The sequence below is a fragment of the Phyllobates terribilis genome, unplaced genomic scaffold, assembly GCF_046119375.1.
Source record: "Phyllobates terribilis strain yellow unplaced genomic scaffold, ASM4611937v1 Scaffold_2__4_contigs__length_985480577, whole genome shotgun sequence".
NCBI lineage: Eukaryota > Metazoa > Chordata > Amphibia > Anura > Dendrobatidae > Phyllobates > Phyllobates terribilis.
In genome coordinates, this window is record NW_027362762.1 from 967,248,882 (window position 1) to 967,265,160 (window position 16,279).

Sequence of the window (16,279 nt, forward strand, 5' to 3'; positions counted from 1 at the left end):
ATCTGGGCTTAGGATGGAGGTTCTCGCTTCTTCTGTGATGTTGATCTTCTTTTCTCACCATATTCTTCTGTCTTCAAAAGATAAAGGTGATGGAAACGAAGAGGAGCCTGATGGAAATCACGCGGGTGCAGACAAAGAAGATGGAGAGGCTGAACGATCTGCTGACCGAGAAGAAGACTATAGAGGCCAAACTGGACGCCCAGCAAACTGCTGTGGTGAGTCTGGGAGGAGACGGCTAGAACTGTGCAGGCACTGTGTGCAGGCTTATTCTCCTGTGCAGGCACTGTGTGCAGTCTTATTCTCCTGTGCAGGCACTGTGTGCAGTCTTATTCTCCTGTGCAGGCACTGTGTGCAGTCTTATTCTCCTGTGCAGTTACTGTGTGCTGTCTTATTCTCCTGTGCAGTTACTGTGTGCAGTCTTATTCTCCTGTGCAGGCACTGTGTGCAGTCTTATTCTCCTGTGCAGGCACTGTGTTCTGTCATATTCTCTTGTGCAGTTACTGTGTGCAGTCTTATTCTCCTGTGCAGTTACTGTGTGCTGTCTTATTCTCCTGTGCAGGCACTGTGTGCAGTCTTATTCTCCTGTGCAGGCACTGTGTGCAGTCTTATTCTCCTGTGCAGGCACTGTGTGCAGTCTTATTCTCCTGTGCAGGCACTGTGTGCAGTCTTATTCTCCTGTGCAGGCACTGTGTGCAGTCTTATTCTCCTGTGTAGGCACTGTGTGCAGTCTTATTCTCCTGTGCAGGCACTGTGTGCAGTCTTATTCTCCTGTGCAGGCACTGTGTGCAGTTTTATTCTCCTTTGCAGGCACTGTGTGCAGTCTTATTCTCCTGTGCAGGCACTGTGTGCAGTCTTATTCTCCTGTGCAGGCACTGTGTGCAGTTTTATTCTCCTGTGCAGGCACTGTGTGCAGTCTTATTCTCCTGTGCAGGCACTGTGTGCAGTCTTATTCTCCTGTGCAGGCACTGTGTGCAGTCTTATTCTCCTGTGCAGTTACTGTGTGCAGTCTTATTCTCCTGTGCCTGCATTGTGTGCAGTCTTATTCTCCTGTGCAGGCACTGTGTGCAGTCTTATTCTCCTGTACAGGCACTGTGTGCAGTCTTATTCTCCTGTGCAGGCACTGTGTGCAGTCTTATTCTCCTGTACAGGCACTGTGTGCAGTCTTATTCTCCTGTGTAGGCACTGTGTGCAGTCTTATTCTCCTGTGCAGGCACTGAGTGCAGTCTTATTCTCCTGTGCAGGCACTGTGTGCAGTTTTATTCTCCTTTGCAGGCACTGTGTGCAGTCTTATTCTCCTGTGCAGGCACTGTGTGCAGTCTTATTCTCCTGTGCAGGCACTGTGTGCAGTTTTATTCTCCTGTGCAGGCACTGTGTGCAGTCTTATTCTCCTGTGCAGGGACTGTGTGCAGTCTTATTCTCCTGTGCAGGCACTGTGTGCAGTCTTATTCTCCTGTGCAGGCACTGTGTGCAGTCTTATTCTCCTGTGCAGGCACTGTGTGCAGTCTTATTCTCCTGTGCAGTTACTGTGTGCAGTCTTATTCTCCTGTGCCTGCATTGTGTGCAGTCTTATTCTCCTGTGCAGGCACTGTGTGCAGTCTTATTCTCCTGTACAGGCACTGTGTGCAGTCTTATTCTCCTGTGCAGGCACTGTGTGCAGTCTTATTCTCCTGTGCAGGCACTGTGTGCTGTCATATTCTCTTGTGCAGTTACTGTGTGCAGTCTTATTCTCTTGTGCAGTTACTGTGTGCAGTCTTATTCTCCTGTGCCTGCATTGTGTGCAGTCTTATTCTCCTGTGCAGGCACTGTGTGCAGTCTTATTCTCCTGTACAGGCACTGTGTGCAGTCTTATTCTCCTGTGCAGGCACTGTGTGCAGTCTTATTCTCCTGTGCAGGCACTGTGTGCAGTCTTATTCTCCTGTGCAGGCACTGTGTGCAGTTTTATTCTCCTGTGCAGGCACTGTGTGCAGTCTTATTCTCCTGTGCAGGCACTGTGTGCAGTCTTATTCTCCTGTGCAGTTACTGTGTGCAGTCTTATTCTCCTGTGCAGGCACTGTGTGCAGTCTTATTCTCTTGCGCAGGCACTGTGTGCAGTCTTATTCTCCTGTGCAGGCACTGTGTGCAGTCTTATTCTCCTGTGCAGGCACTGTGTGCAGTCTTATTCTCCTGTGCAGTTACTGTGTGCAGTCTTATTCTCCTGTGCAGTTACTGTGTGCAGTCTTATTCTCCTGTGCAGGCACTGTGTGCAGTCTTATTCTCCTGTGCCGGCATTGTGTGCAGTCTTATTCTCCTGTGCAGGCACTGTGTGCAGTCTTATTCTCCTGTGCAGTTACTGTTTGCAGTCTTATTCTCCTGTGCAGGCACTGTGAGCAGTCTTATTCTCTTGCGCAGGCACTGTGTGCAGTCTTATTCTCCTGTGCAGGCACTGTGTGCAGTCTTATTCTCCTGTACAGTTACTGTGTGCAGTCTTATTCTCCTGTGCAGGCACTGTGTGCAGTCTTATTCTCCTGTGCCGGCATTGTGTGCAGTCTTATTCTCCTGTGCAGGCACTGTGTGCAGTCTTATTCTCCTGTGCAGGCACTGTGTGCAGTCTTATTCTCCTGTGCAGGCACTGTGTGCAGTTTTATTCTCCTGTGCAGGCACTGTGTGCAGTCTTATTCTCCTGTGCAGTTACTGTGTGCAGTCTTATTCTCCTGTGCAGGCACTGTGTGCAGTCTTATTCTCCTGTGCAGGCACTGTGTGCAGTCTTATTCTCCTGTGCAGGCACTGTGTGCAGTCTTATTCTCCTGTGCAGTTACTGTGTGCAGTCTTATTCTCCTGTGCAGGCACTGTGTGCAGTCTTATTCTCCTGTGCAGGCACTGTGTGCAGTCTTATTCTCCTGTGCAGGCACTGTGTGCAGTTTTATTCTCCTGTGCAGTTACTGTGTGCAGTCTTATTCTCCTGTGCAGGCACTGTGTGCAGTCTTATTCTCCTGTGCAGTTACTGTGTGCAGTCTTATTCTCCTGTGCAGGCACTGTGTGCAGTCTTATTCTCCTGTGCAGGCACTGTGTGCAGTCTTATTCTCCTGTGCAGTTACTGTGTGCAGTCTTATTCTCCTGTGCAGGCACTGTGTGCAGTCTTATTCTCCTGTGCAGGCACTGTGTGCAGTCTTATTCTCCTGTGCAGGCACTGTGTGCAGTCTTATTCTCCTGTGCAGGCACTGTGTGCAGTTATATTCTCCTGTGCAGGCACTGTGTGCAGTCTTATTCTCCTGTGCAGTTACTGTGTGCAATCTTATTCTCCTGTGCAGGCACTGTGTGCAGTCTTATTCTCCTGTGCAGGCACTGTGTGCTGTCATATTCTCTTGTGCAGTTACTGTGTGCTGTCATATTCTCCTGTGCAGTTACTGTGTGCAGTCTTATTCTCCTGTGCAGTTACTGTGTGCAGTCTTATTCTCCTGTGCAGGCACTGTGTGCAGTCTTATTCTCCTGTGCAGGCACTGTGTGCAGTCTTATTCTCCTGTACAGGCACTGTGTGCTGTCATATTCTCTTGTGCAGTTACTGTGTGCAGTCTTATTCTCCTGTGCAGTTACTGTGTGCAGTCTTATTCTCCTGTGCAGGCACTGTGTGCAGTCTTATTCTCCTGTGCAGGCACTGTGTGCAGTCTTATTCTCCTGTGCAGGCACTGTGTGCAGTTTTATTCTCCTGTGCAGGCACTGTGTGCAGTCTTATTCTCCTGTGCAGTTACTGTGTGCAGTCTTATTCTCCTGTGCAGGCACTGTGTGCAGTCTTATTCTCCTGTGCAGTTACTGTGTGCAGTCTTATTCTCCTGTGCAGGCACTGTGTGCAGTCTTATTCTCCTATGCAGTTACTGTGTGCAGTCTTATTCTCCTGTGCAGGCACTGTGTGCAGTCTTATTCTCCTGTGCCGGCATTGTGTGCAGTCTTATTCTCCTGTGCAGGCACTGTGTGCAGTCTTATTCTCCTGTGCAGGCACTGTGTGCAGTCTTATTCTCCTGTGCAGTTACTGTGTGCAGTCTTATTCTCCTGTGCAGGCACTGTGTGCAGTCTTATTCTCCTGTGCAGGCATTGTGTGCTGTCATATTCTCTTGTGCAGTTACTGTGTGCAGTCTTATTCTCCTGTGCAGGCACTGTGTGCAGTCTTATTCTCCTGTGCAGGCACTGTGTGCAGTCTTATTCTCCTGTGCAGTTACTGTGTGCAGTCTTATTCTCCTGTGCAGGCACTGTGTGCAGTCTTATTCTCCTGTGCAGGCACTGTGTGCAGTCTTATTCTCCTGTGCAGGCACTGTGTGCAGTCTTATTCTCCTCTGCAGGCACTGTGTGCTGTCATATTCTCTTGTGCAGGCACTGTGTGCAGTCTTATTCTCCTGTGCAGTTACTTTGTGCAGTCTTATTCTCCTGTGCAGGCACTGTGTGCAGTCTTATTCTCCTGTGCAGGCACTGTGTGCAGTCTTATTCTCCTGTGCAGGCACTGTGTGCAGGCTTATTCTCCTGTGCAGGCACTGTGTGCAGTCTTATTCTCCTGTGCATGCACTGTGTGCAATCTTATTCTCCTGTGTAGGCACTTTGTGCAGTCTTATTCTCCTGTGCAGGCACTGTGTGCAGTCTTATTCTCCTGTGCAGGCACTGTGTGCAGGCTTATTCTCCTGTGCAGGCATTGTGTGCAGTCTTATTCTCTTGCGCAGGCACTGTGTGCAGTCTTATTCTCTTGTGCAGGGACTGTGTGCAGTCTTATTCTCCTGTGCAGGCACTGTGTGCAGTCTTATTCTCTTGTGCAGTTCCTGTGTGCAGTCTTATTCTCCTGTGCAGGCACTGTGTGCTGTCTTATTCTCCTGCGCAGGCACTGTGTGCAGTCTTATTCTTCTGCGCAGGCATTGTGTGCAGTCTTCTTCTTCTGCACAGGCATTGTGTGCAGTCTTATTCTCCTGTGCAGGGACTGTGTGAAGTCTCATTCTTCTGTGCAGGCGCTGTGTGCAGTCTTTTTCTTCTGTGCAGGCACTGTTTGCAGTCTTTTTCTTCTGTGCAGGCACTGTGTGCAGTCTTATTCTCTTGTGCAGTTCCTGTGTACAGTCTTATTCTCTTGTGCAGTTACTGTGTGCAGGCTTATTCTCCTGTGCAGGCACTGTGAGCAGTCTTATTCTCCTGTGCAGGCACTGTGTGCAGTCTTATTCTCTTGTGTTGGCAGCATGTGCAGTCTTATTCTCCTATGCAGTTACTGTGTGCAGTCTTATTCTCCTGTGCAGGCACTGTGTGCAGTCTTATTCTCCTGTGCCGGCATTGTGTGCAGTCTTATTCTCCTGTGCAGGCACTGTGTGCAGTCTTATTCTCCTGTGCAGGCACTGTGTGCAGTCTTATTCTCCTGTGCAGGCACTGTGTGCAGTCTTATTCTCCTGTGCAGTTACTGTGTGCAGTCTTATTCTCCTGTGCAGGCACTGTGTGCAGTCTTATTCTCCTGTGCAGGCACTGTGTGCTGTCATATTCTCTTGTGCAGTTACTGTGTGCAGTCTTATTCTCCTGTGCAGTTACTGTGTGCAGTCTTATTCTCCTGTGCAGGCACTGTGTGCAGTCTTATTCTCCTGTGCAGGCACTGTGTGCAGTCTTATTCTCCTGTGCAGGCACTGTGTTCTGTCATATTCTCTTGTGCAGTTACTGTGTGCAGTCTTATTCTCCTGTGCAGTTACTGTGTGCAGTCTTATTCTCCTGTGCAGGCACTGTGTGCAGTCTTATTCTCCTGTGCAGGCACTGTGTGCAGTCTTATTCTCCTGTGCAGGCACTGTGTGCAGTCTTATTCTCCTGTGCATGCACTGTGTGCAGTCTTATTCTCCTGTGTAGGCACTTTGTGCAGTCTTATTCTCCTGTGCAGGCACTGTGTGCAGGTTTATTCTCCTGTGCAGGCACTGTTTGCAGTCTTATTCTCCTGTGCAGGCACTGTGTGCAGGCTTATTCTCCTGTGCAGGCACTGTGTGCAGTCTTATTCTCTTGCGCAGGCACTGTGTGCAGTCTTATTCTCTTGTGCAGGGACTGTGTGCAGTCTTATTCTCCTGTGCAGGCACTGTGTGCAGTCTTATTCTCCTGTGCAGGCACTGTGTGCAGTCTTATTCTCCTGTGCAGGCACTGTGTGCTGTCTTATTCTCCTGTGCAGGCACTGTGTGCAGTCTTATTCTCTTGTGCAGTTCCTGTGTGCAGTCTTATTCTCCTGTGCAGGCACTGTGTGCTGTCTTATTCTCCTGCGCAGGCACTGTGTGCAGTCTTATTCTTCTGCGCAGGCATTGTGTGCAGTCTTCTTCTTCTGCACAGGCATTGTGTGCTGTCTTATTCTCCTCTGCAGGCACTGTGTGCAGTCTTATTCTCCTGTGCAGGGACTGTGTGAAGTCTCATTCTTCTGTGCAGGCGCTGTGTGCAGTCTTTTTCTTCTGTGCAGGCACTGTTTGCAGTCTTTTTCTTCTGTGCAGGCACTGTGTGCAGTCTTATTCTCTTGTGCAGTTCCTGTGTACAGTCTTATTCTCTTGTGCAGTTACTGTGTGCAGGCTTATTCTCCTGTGCAGGCACTGTGAGCAGTCTTATTCTCCTGTGCAGGCACTGTGTGCAGTCTTATTCTCTTGTGTTGGCAGCATGTGCAGTCTTATTCTCCTGTGCAGGCACTGTGTGCAGTCTTATTCTCCTGTGCAGGCACTGTGTGCAGTCTTATTCTCCTGTGCAGGCACTGTGTGCAGTCTTATTCTCTTGTGCAGGCACTGTGTGCAGTCTTATTCTCTTGTGCAGTTACTGTGTGCAGTCTTATTCTCCTGTGCAGGCACTGTGTGCAGTCTTATTCTCCTGTGCAGTTACTGTGTGCAGTCTTATTCTCCTGTGCAGGCACTGTGTGCAGTCTTATTCTCTTGTGCAGGCACTGTGTGCAGTCTTATTCTCTTGTGCAGGCACTGTGTGCAGTCTTATTCTCTTGTGCAGTTACTGTGTGCAGTCTTATTCTCCTGTGCAGGCACTGTGTGCAGTCTTATTCTCCTGTGCAGGCACTGTGTGCAGTCTTATTCTCTTGTGCAGGCGGCATGTGCAGTCTTATTCTCTTGTGCAGTTACTGTTTGCAGTCTTATTCTCCTGTGCAGTTACTGTGTGCTGTCTTATTCCCCTGTGGAGGCACTGTGTGCAGTCTTATTCCCCTGTGCAGGCACTGTGTGCAGTCTTGTTCTCCTGTGCAGGCACTGTGTGCTGTCTTATTCTCCTGTGCAGGCACTGTGTGCAGTCTTATTCTCCTGTGTAGGCACTGTGAGCTGTCTTATTCTCCTATGCAGGCATTGTGTGCAGTCTTTTTCTCCTGTGCAGGCACTGTGTGCTGTCTTATTCTCCTGTGCAGGCACTGTGTGCAGTCTTATTCTCTTGTGCAGTTACTGTGTGCAGTCTTATTCTCCTGTGCAGGCACTGTGTGCTGTCTTATTGTCCTGTGCAGGCGCTGTGTGCAGTCTTATTCTCCTGTGCAGGGACTGTGTGCAGTCTTATTCTCCTGTGCAGGCACTGTGTTCAGTCTTCTTATTCTTTGCAGGCACCGTGTGCAGTCTTCTTCTTCTGTGCAGGCACTGTGTGCAGTCTTATTCTCCTGTGCAGGCACTGTGTGCAGTCTTATTCTCTTGTGCAGTTACTGTGTGCAGTCTTATTCTTCTGTGCAGGCACTGTGTGCAGTCTTCTTATTCTTTGCAGGCACTGTGTGCAGTCTTCTTCTTCTGTGCAGGCACTGTGTGCAGTCTTCTTCTGCGCAGGCACTGTGTGCAGTCTTATTCTCTTGTGCAGGTATTGTGTGCAGTCTTATTCTCCTGTGCAGGCGCTTTTTGCAGTCTTATTCTTTTGTGCAGGCTCTGTGTGCAGTCTTATTCTCTTGTGCAGGTATTGTGTGCAGTCTTATTCTCCTGTGCAGGCGCTGTTTGCAGTCTTATTCTTTTGTGCAGGCTCTGTGTGCAGTCTTATTCTCTTGTGCAGGTATTGTGTGCAGTCTTATTCTCCTGTGCAGGCGCTGTTTGCAGTCTTATTCTTTTGTGCAGGCTCTGTGCGCAGTCTTATTCTTCTGCGCAGGCATTGTGTGTAGTCTTCTTCTTCTTTGCAGGCGCTGTGTGCAGTCTTCTTCTTCTGTGCAGGCACTGTGTGCAGTCTTCTTCTGCGCAGGCACTGTGTGCAGTCTTATTGTCCTGTGCAGGCACTGTGTGCAGTCTTATTGTCCTGTGCAGGCACTGTGTGCAGTCTTATTGTCCTGTGCAGGCACTGTGTGCAGTCTTATTCTCCTGTGCAGGCACTGTGTGCTGTCATATTCTCTTGTGCAGTTACTGTGTGCAGTCTTATTCTCCTGTGCAGTTACTGTGTGCAGTCTTATTCTCCTGTGCAGGCACTGTGTGCAGTCTTATTCTCTTGTGCAGGTATTGTGTGCAGTCTTATTCTCCTGTGCAGGCGCTGTTTGCAGTCTTATTCTTTTGTGCAGGCTCTGTGTGCAGTCTTATTCTTCTGCGCAGGCATTGTGTGTAGTCTTCTTCTTCTTTGCAGGCACTGTGTGCAGTCTCTTCATTCTCTAGGCCCCTGTCTTTTGTTAGGATGGACGTGGCTTCTAGAGAAGAAACAATGGCTTTACCCCTTTATAATGACCTGTTGTGACCAAGTCTTCGGTGTAGAGTCCACTTCTCCAGAAATATGTGAAGGATCCCCGCAAAACTGATGCAATTATTCCTATTTTAGCAGACAGGCGGTGGGTGATGGATGCTGCAGGGCCGGGTGTGATCTTCTAAGATCTGCTGTCTCTGCGCAGGGTGAAGAATTCCAAGGGCCACGAAAAGCCGATGTCCAGGAAAGGCAGAAGCTCCTGCAGCTGGTGGAGATGCAAGCCGAAGAGATCGAGGGTCTGAAGGAGGAGATCTTACTGCTCGGCAAGAAAGGAGGAAACATCCTGCCCCCGGCGCATGCACCCGCCGCCCACAGCACCGGCACCCTGGCCTGATCGGCGTCCCCCCCCCCCCCCCGTCAGCACCTTCTTCTTATGCTTTGCAGTTCTGAACCTCAAGTCTTAAAGTTTGAGTCTACCACGAAAACTCAGGTCGTGTCCAATGTGTTCCCCTAATAAGTATCGGGGGGGGGAAACTCCCCAGCGTCACTCACGAGTCGCGATTGCAAGAGTTTAACCCTGTGATTTGATTTGATAAAAAGTTTAACCCTTTCACTGTCGTGCATCATGGCAGAAAGGGGGTTAAATGAAAGCTCTGTGAAATTTTCTGTAAGATCTGTTTTGATATCGCTGTTTACTTGAAATCACCTCTAGACACTAGATGGCGCTCCAACCACATGCTGCTGTGCAGGGAAGGCAGCAACTATATGTGGAGACACAGAGGGACAAAGTTAAAAGCTTGGAGAAAGTTGCCGCCGACTTTGATATTTATTAAAAAAAAATGATGAAGTTTTTCCTTATCATCAAATATAACGATGAACTTTTTCACATGGAAACAAATTTAAAAGGTTTGTCCCACAAACAAAGTACATCTTAATTAACAGATCTTAGAATGAAATATTGGAATAATATAATATGTTATGTAAGAGCAGTAAAACACACATGGCCCAATGGCCTAATATAAATATGTAATAACAAAGGATAAAAATTACTTGAATAATAAAGTATGATGCAAACAAAAGTGCTCCCCAAACCCAGTATAATACCCTCACAGCGAATTCCTCCACACACACGATGACCCTACTGTACCCCCTCCCTCAATTCCCACAGTATGATTCCCCAACTGTAACCTCCACATAGTCCTCCATACAGTATAATGGCCCCACATAGTCCTCCATACAGTATAATGGCCCCACATAGTCCTCCATACAGTATAATGGGCCCACATAGTCCTCCATACAGTATAATGGACCCCACATAGTCCTCCATACAGTATAATGGCCCCACATAGTCCTCCATACAGTATAATGGGCCCACATAGTCCTCCATACAGTATAATGGACCCCACATAGTCCTCTATACAGTATAATGACCCCACATAGTCCTCCATACAGTATAATGGGCCCACATAGTGCTCCATACAGTATAATGGACCCACATAGTCCTCCATACAGAATAATGGCCCCACATAGTCCTCCATACAGTATAATGGGCACCACATAGTCCTCCATACAGTATAATCGGCCCCACATAGTATTCCATACAGTATAATGGGCCCACATAGTCCTCCATACAGTATAATGGGCCCCACATAGTATTCCATACAGTATAATGGGCCCACATAGTCCTCCATACAGTATAATGGGCACCACATAGTCCTCCATATAGTATAATGGCCCCACATAGTCCTCCATACAGTATAATGGCCCCACATAGTCCTCCATACAGTATAATGGCCCCACATAGTCCTACATACAGTATAATGGGCTCCACATAGTCGTCCATACAGAATAATGGGCCCCACATAGTCCTCCATACAGTATAATGGGCCCCACATAGTCCTCCATACAGTATAATGGGCCCACATAGTCCTCCATACAGAATAATGGGGCCCACATAGTCCTCCATACAGTATAATGACCCCACATAGTCCTCCATACAGTATAATGGCCCCACATAGCCCTCCATACAGTATAATGGGCCCACATAGTCCTCCATACAGTATAATGGCCCCACATAGTCCTCCATACAGTATAATGGGCCCATATAGTCCACTATACAGTATAATGGCCCCACATAGTCCTCCATACAGTATAATGGCCCCACATAGTCCTCCATACAGTATAATGGCCCCACATAGTCCTCCATACAGTATAATGTCCCCACATAGCCCTCCATACAGTATAATGGGGCCCACATAGTCCTCCATACAGTATAATGGGCCCATATAGTCCTCTATACAGTATAATGGCCCCACATAGTCCTCCATACAGTATAATGACCCCACATAGTCCTCCATACAGTATAATGTCCCCACATAGCCCTCCATACAGTATAATGGGCCCACATAGTCCTCCATACAGTATAATGGCCCCACATAGTCCTCCATACAGTATAATGGCCCCACATAGTCCTCCATACAGTATAATGGCCCCACATAGTGCTCCATACAGTATAATGGTCCCACATAGTCCTCCATACAGTATAATGGGCCCCACATAGTCCTCCATACAGTATAATGGGCCCCACATAGTCCCCCATACAGTATAATGGCCCCACATAGTCCTCCATACAGTATAATGGCCCCACATAGTCCTCCATACAGTATAATGGCCCCACATAGTCCTCCATACAGTATAATGGGCCCCATATAGTGCTCCATACAGTATGGCCCCACATAGTCCTCCATACAGTATAATGGGCCCCACATAGTCCCCCATACAGTATAATGGCCCCACATAGTCCTCCATACAGTATAATGGCCCCACATAGTCCTCCATACAGTATAATGGCCCCACATAGTCCTCCATACAGTATAATGGGCCCCATATAGTGCTCCATACAGTATGGTGGACTTCTCGCCCCCCACGCTGGGCTGTATATCTCAGGTTGTGGGGGGGCAAATACTTATATTTCACTATTTTCTTCCTGACTGGGTGATTTTTCACGTTTTTCACGTGTTTTTGTTGTTTTCCTCCCTTCTTGCAGGATTTGTTTTGTGCTGTGATTTTGTTCCTCCGTTCATTTTACCAATAATATACTGAAAACCGGGGTAAGGAAATTCCAAGTGGGACAAAGTGATAACGAGAAAGCGCGATTCCGCCATTTGTTTTTGGGGTTTTGTTTTTACGGCGACACAGTTCTAGAGTACGATGACGGCGATTATAAACTCATACAGAGTTTTTTACATTTAAGTAGCAAAATCCCAGAACTCTGTAAAAAAAATAATAATTTGTTTTCTGTCACCAATTTCCGAGATCTGTGACTTTTTTTTCTGACATTTTTATCGATACCATTTTGTTTCGGATCAGGTCTGGAGGAGACTCGGGGGGTTCTTCTTTCTTTTTTCTGATCTTACCCTACCGGTTGATTAACGTTATGTTTCCATAGATTAGACTTTAATGGACGCGGCGGTGATAACTAATATCTTTATTTTATTCTTCTTTTATTTTAGTTTTGAATTGTTGAACGTCGAGTGATTCAAGCTTTTATATTTTCTTATATTGTTACTTTATTTTTTCAGGTCCCTCAAGGGTCTTGAATCTTCGATCATTTGATCATTTTTTCTATTTACCATAATGCTTCAATATTGTAGGATCTAATAAAATTCAAGGTCTCCTATGAAGTCTGTGGCTGAGCTTCACAGGAGCACCAAGATGACGGCTACGAAGGGCTGGCTATCAAGGCAACGCATCAGTCCTCCGCGATCTCATCAGTCCTCCGCGATCTCATCAGTCCTCCGCGATCTCATCAGTCCTCCGCGATCTCATCAGTGCTCCGCGATCTCATCAGTGCTCCGCGATCTCATCAGTCCTTCGCGATCTCATCAGTCCTCCGCGATCTCATCAGTGCTCCGCGATGTCATCAGTCCTCCGCGATCTCATCAGTGCTCCGCGATCTCATCAGTCCTCCGCGATCTCATCAGTGCTCCGCGATCTCATCAGTGCTCCGCGATCTCATCAGTCCTCCGCGATCTCATCAGTCCTCCGGGATCTCATCAGTGCTCCGCGATGTCATCAGTCCTCCGCGATCTCATCAGTGCTCCGCGATGTCATCAGTCCTCCGCGATCTCATCAGTGCTCCGCGATCTCATCAGTGCTCCGCGATCTCATCAGTCCTCCGCGATCTCATCAGTCCTCCGGGATCTCATCAGTGCTCCGCGATGTCATCAGTCCTCCGCGATCTCATCAGTGCTCCGCGATCTCATCAGTGCTCCGCGATCTCATCAGTGCTCCGCGATCTCATCAGTCCTCCGCGATCTCATCAGTCCTCCGCGATCTCATCAGTGCTCCGCGATCTCATCAGTGCTCCGCGATCTCATCAGTCCTTCGCGATCTCATCAGTGCTCCGCGATCTCATCAGTGCTCCGCGATCTCATCAGTCCTCCGCGATCTCATCAGTGCTCCGCGATCTCATCAGTGCTCCGCGATCTCATCAGTCCTCCGCGATCTCATCAGTGCTCCGCGATTTCATCAGTCCTCCGCGATCTCATCAGTGCTCCGTGATGTCATCAGTGCTCCGTGATGTCATCAGTCCTCCGCGATCTCATCAGTCCTTCGCGATCTCATCAGTGCTCCGCGATCTCATCAGTGCTCCGCGATGTCATCAGTCCTCCGCGATCTCATCAGTGCTCCGCGATGTCATCAGTCCTCCGCGATCTCATCAGTGCTCCGCGATCTCATCAGTCCTTTGCGATCTCATCAGTCCTCCACGATCTCATCAGTCCTTCGCGATCTCATCAGTCCTCCGCGATCTCATCAGTGCTCCGCAATCTCATCAGTGCTCCGTGATGTCATCAGTCCTCCGCGATCTCATCAGTGCTCCGCGATCTCATCAGTCCTCCGCGATCTCATCAGTGCTCCGCGATCTCATCAGTGCTCCGCGATCTCATCAGTCCTCCGCGATCTCATCAGTGCTCCGCGATCTCATCAGTGCTCCGCGATCTCATCAGTGCTCCGCGATCTCATCAGTCCTCCGCGATCTCATCAGTGCTCCGCGATCTCATCAGTCCTCCGCGATCTCATCAGTCCTCCGCGATCTCATCAGTCCTCCGCGATCTCATCAGTGCTCCGCGATCTCATCAGTCCTCCGCGATCTCATCAGTGCTCCGCGATCTCATCAGTCCTCCGCGATCTCATCAGTCCTCCGCGATCTCATCAGTGCTCCGCGATCTCATCAGTCCTCCGCGATCTCATCAGTCCTTCGCGATCTCATCAGTCCTCCGCGATCTCATCAGTGCTCCGCGATCTCATCAGTCCTCCGCGATCTCATCAGTCCTCCGCGATCTCATCAGTGCTCCGCGATCTCATCAGTCCTCCGCGATCTCATCAGTCCTCCGCGATCTCATCAGTGCTCCGCGATCTCATCAGTCCTCCGCGATCTCATCAGTGCTCCGCGATCTCATCAGTCCTCCGTGATCTCATCAGTCCTCCGCGATCTCATCAGTGCTCCGCGATCTCATCAGTCCTCCGTGATCTCATCAGTGCTCCGCGATCTCATCAGTCCTCCGCGATCTCATCAGTGCTCCGCGATCTCATCAGTGCTCCGCGATTTCATCAGTGCTCCGCGATTTCATCAGTCCTCCGCGATCTCATCAGTCCTCCGCGATCTCATCAGTCCTCCGTGATCTCATCAGTCCTCCGTGATCTCATCAGTGCTCCGCGATCTCATCAGTCCTCCGCGATCTCATCAGTCCTCCGCGATCTCATCAGTCCTCCGTGATCTCATCAGTGCTCCGCGATCTCATCAGTGCTCCGCGATCTCATCAGTCCTCCGTGATCTCATCAGTGCTCCGCGATCTCATCAGTGCTCCGCGATCTCATCAGTCCTCCGCGATCTCATCAGTCCTCCGCGATCTCATCAGTCCTCCGTGATCTCATCATACATTTAAGCGGTTAGACCGCGGCAAACGCTGCGATCCGATCTGTACTGTTCTGACGGTTTGTTACAATGTGTCAGTCCAGATTGTTTGCCATAACTGTAGCAAACCCTCAGCTGTGAGAATAATTTGCTCCCATTCACTGGCAGCCAGCAGATGAGGACCATGAACTGGAAGCTTATGAGGTTTCCTCTCTTTTTTTTTTGCATGGTGTCTGCGCTCTTTATACACCCAGCCGGGGAGATCTCCCTTTCTGGGAACGTTGGGGGTCTACTTCTCTTAAGATTCGGGGGACATGTCTGCATTTGCAGAGTGGCAGGTGCAGACTCTGCCCCCTGAGGCTCCGCTGTGGAGAACAGAGCCGTTCTGTAGCCGGCGGCCTCCACGGTGGGACATGAGGCGAGTGGGTAATTTGCGCTGTGGTTGAGGTTTCTGCGGCGCGGTGGCCAAGTGCTCTGACCAGGTTATGGTCACATTATGTAACTGCCTAATAGAGGAAACATGGAAAGTGTAATCCGGGGAAGAAGAGGGGGCCGGCGCAACACAATCAGGGCAATCATCTGCAGAAGAAATAAGTAATAATCTGCAGGATTAATCACTATGCATCTGTCAAAGGGAACAGAGTAATGATCTGCAGCTCTGGGACGTCAGTGGTGTAATAGTCTGCAGAATACACAGTATCGGGGGGGGGGGGGGGGGCAGAGTGAACAGAGCAATAATCTGCAGCTCCTGGAGGTCAGTGGTGCAGAATATAATATCTGGGGGGAGGTTGTGTAGTTAGAGCAATGATCTACGGCACTCAGCTCAGTGTTGTAATAGTCTGCAGAATATATAATATCTGGGGGGCAGAGTGAACAGAGCAATGATCTGCAGCTCTCAGAGGTAAGTGGTGTAATAGTCTGCAGAATATAATATCTGGGGGGAGGTTGTGCAGTTAGAGCAATGATCTATGGCACTCAGGTCAGTGTTGTAATAGTCTGCGGACTATATACTATCTGGAAAACTTCATAGAAATTATCTGCAGCTCTTGAAGGTCAGCGGTGTAATAGTCTGCAGAGTATATAATATCTAGGGGATATAGGGGCATCAGAGCAATGATCTGCAGCATGCAGAGGTCAGTGGTGTAATAGTCTGCAGATGGATATAGAGCCATCAATGCAATGATCTGCAGCATGCAGAGATCAGTGGTGTAATAGTCTGCAGAATATAATATCTGGGGGGATATAGAGCCATCAGAGCAATGATCTGCAGCATGCAGAGATCAGTGGTGTAATAGTCTGAAGAATATATAATATCTGGGGAGCAGAGTGAACAGAGCAATGATCTGCAGCACGCAGAGGTCAGTGGTGTAATAGTCTGCAGAATATAATATCTGGGGGGGATATACAGCCATCAGAGTAATGATCTGCAACGCGCATAGGTCAGTGGTGTAATAGTCTGCAGAATATAATATCTGGGGGGATATAGTTCCATCAGAGCAATGATCTGCAGCCCGCAGGGTCAGCAGTAATAACTGATGTGAATAGTTTCCATATGTCCATACGTGCAGCTCCTGCCCCGGCTGTAGAAGGGGTTAAGTTGAGTATTTGGAGCAACAATAAGCCCCATGTGGTTCCCCTTTGTTGCAGGCAGAGCCCCCCTCTCCCCTCCAGCACTTGGAGTGAGTGAGGAGGGGGCTCCATCCTGAGACCTCGAGGACATTACTGATCCTTTTACAGGAGAGCTGTTTGCTTAACTCCATCTCTAAGCTGGATTCAATATACTCTGAA

The 16,279-nt window shown here is 48.9% G+C and overlaps 1 protein-coding gene across 1 annotated transcript in view; it reads left to right on the forward strand.

The window, feature by feature from the left end:
• The window catches only part of LOC141248466 (cilia- and flagella-associated protein 44-like), a 205,439-nt gene extending 193,374 nt beyond the window's left edge, over positions 1 to 12,065 (forward strand). Inside the window, exons 12-13 of the mRNA XM_073669363.1 lie at positions 81 to 215; positions 8,780 to 12,065. Coding sequence (XP_073525464.1) covers positions 81 to 215; positions 8,780 to 8,968 — 324 coding nt within the window. The 3' untranslated portion in view covers positions 8,969 to 12,065. The remainder of the gene's footprint in view (positions 1 to 80; positions 216 to 8,779) is intronic.
• Positions 12,066 to 16,279: the final 4,214 nt, after the last annotated feature.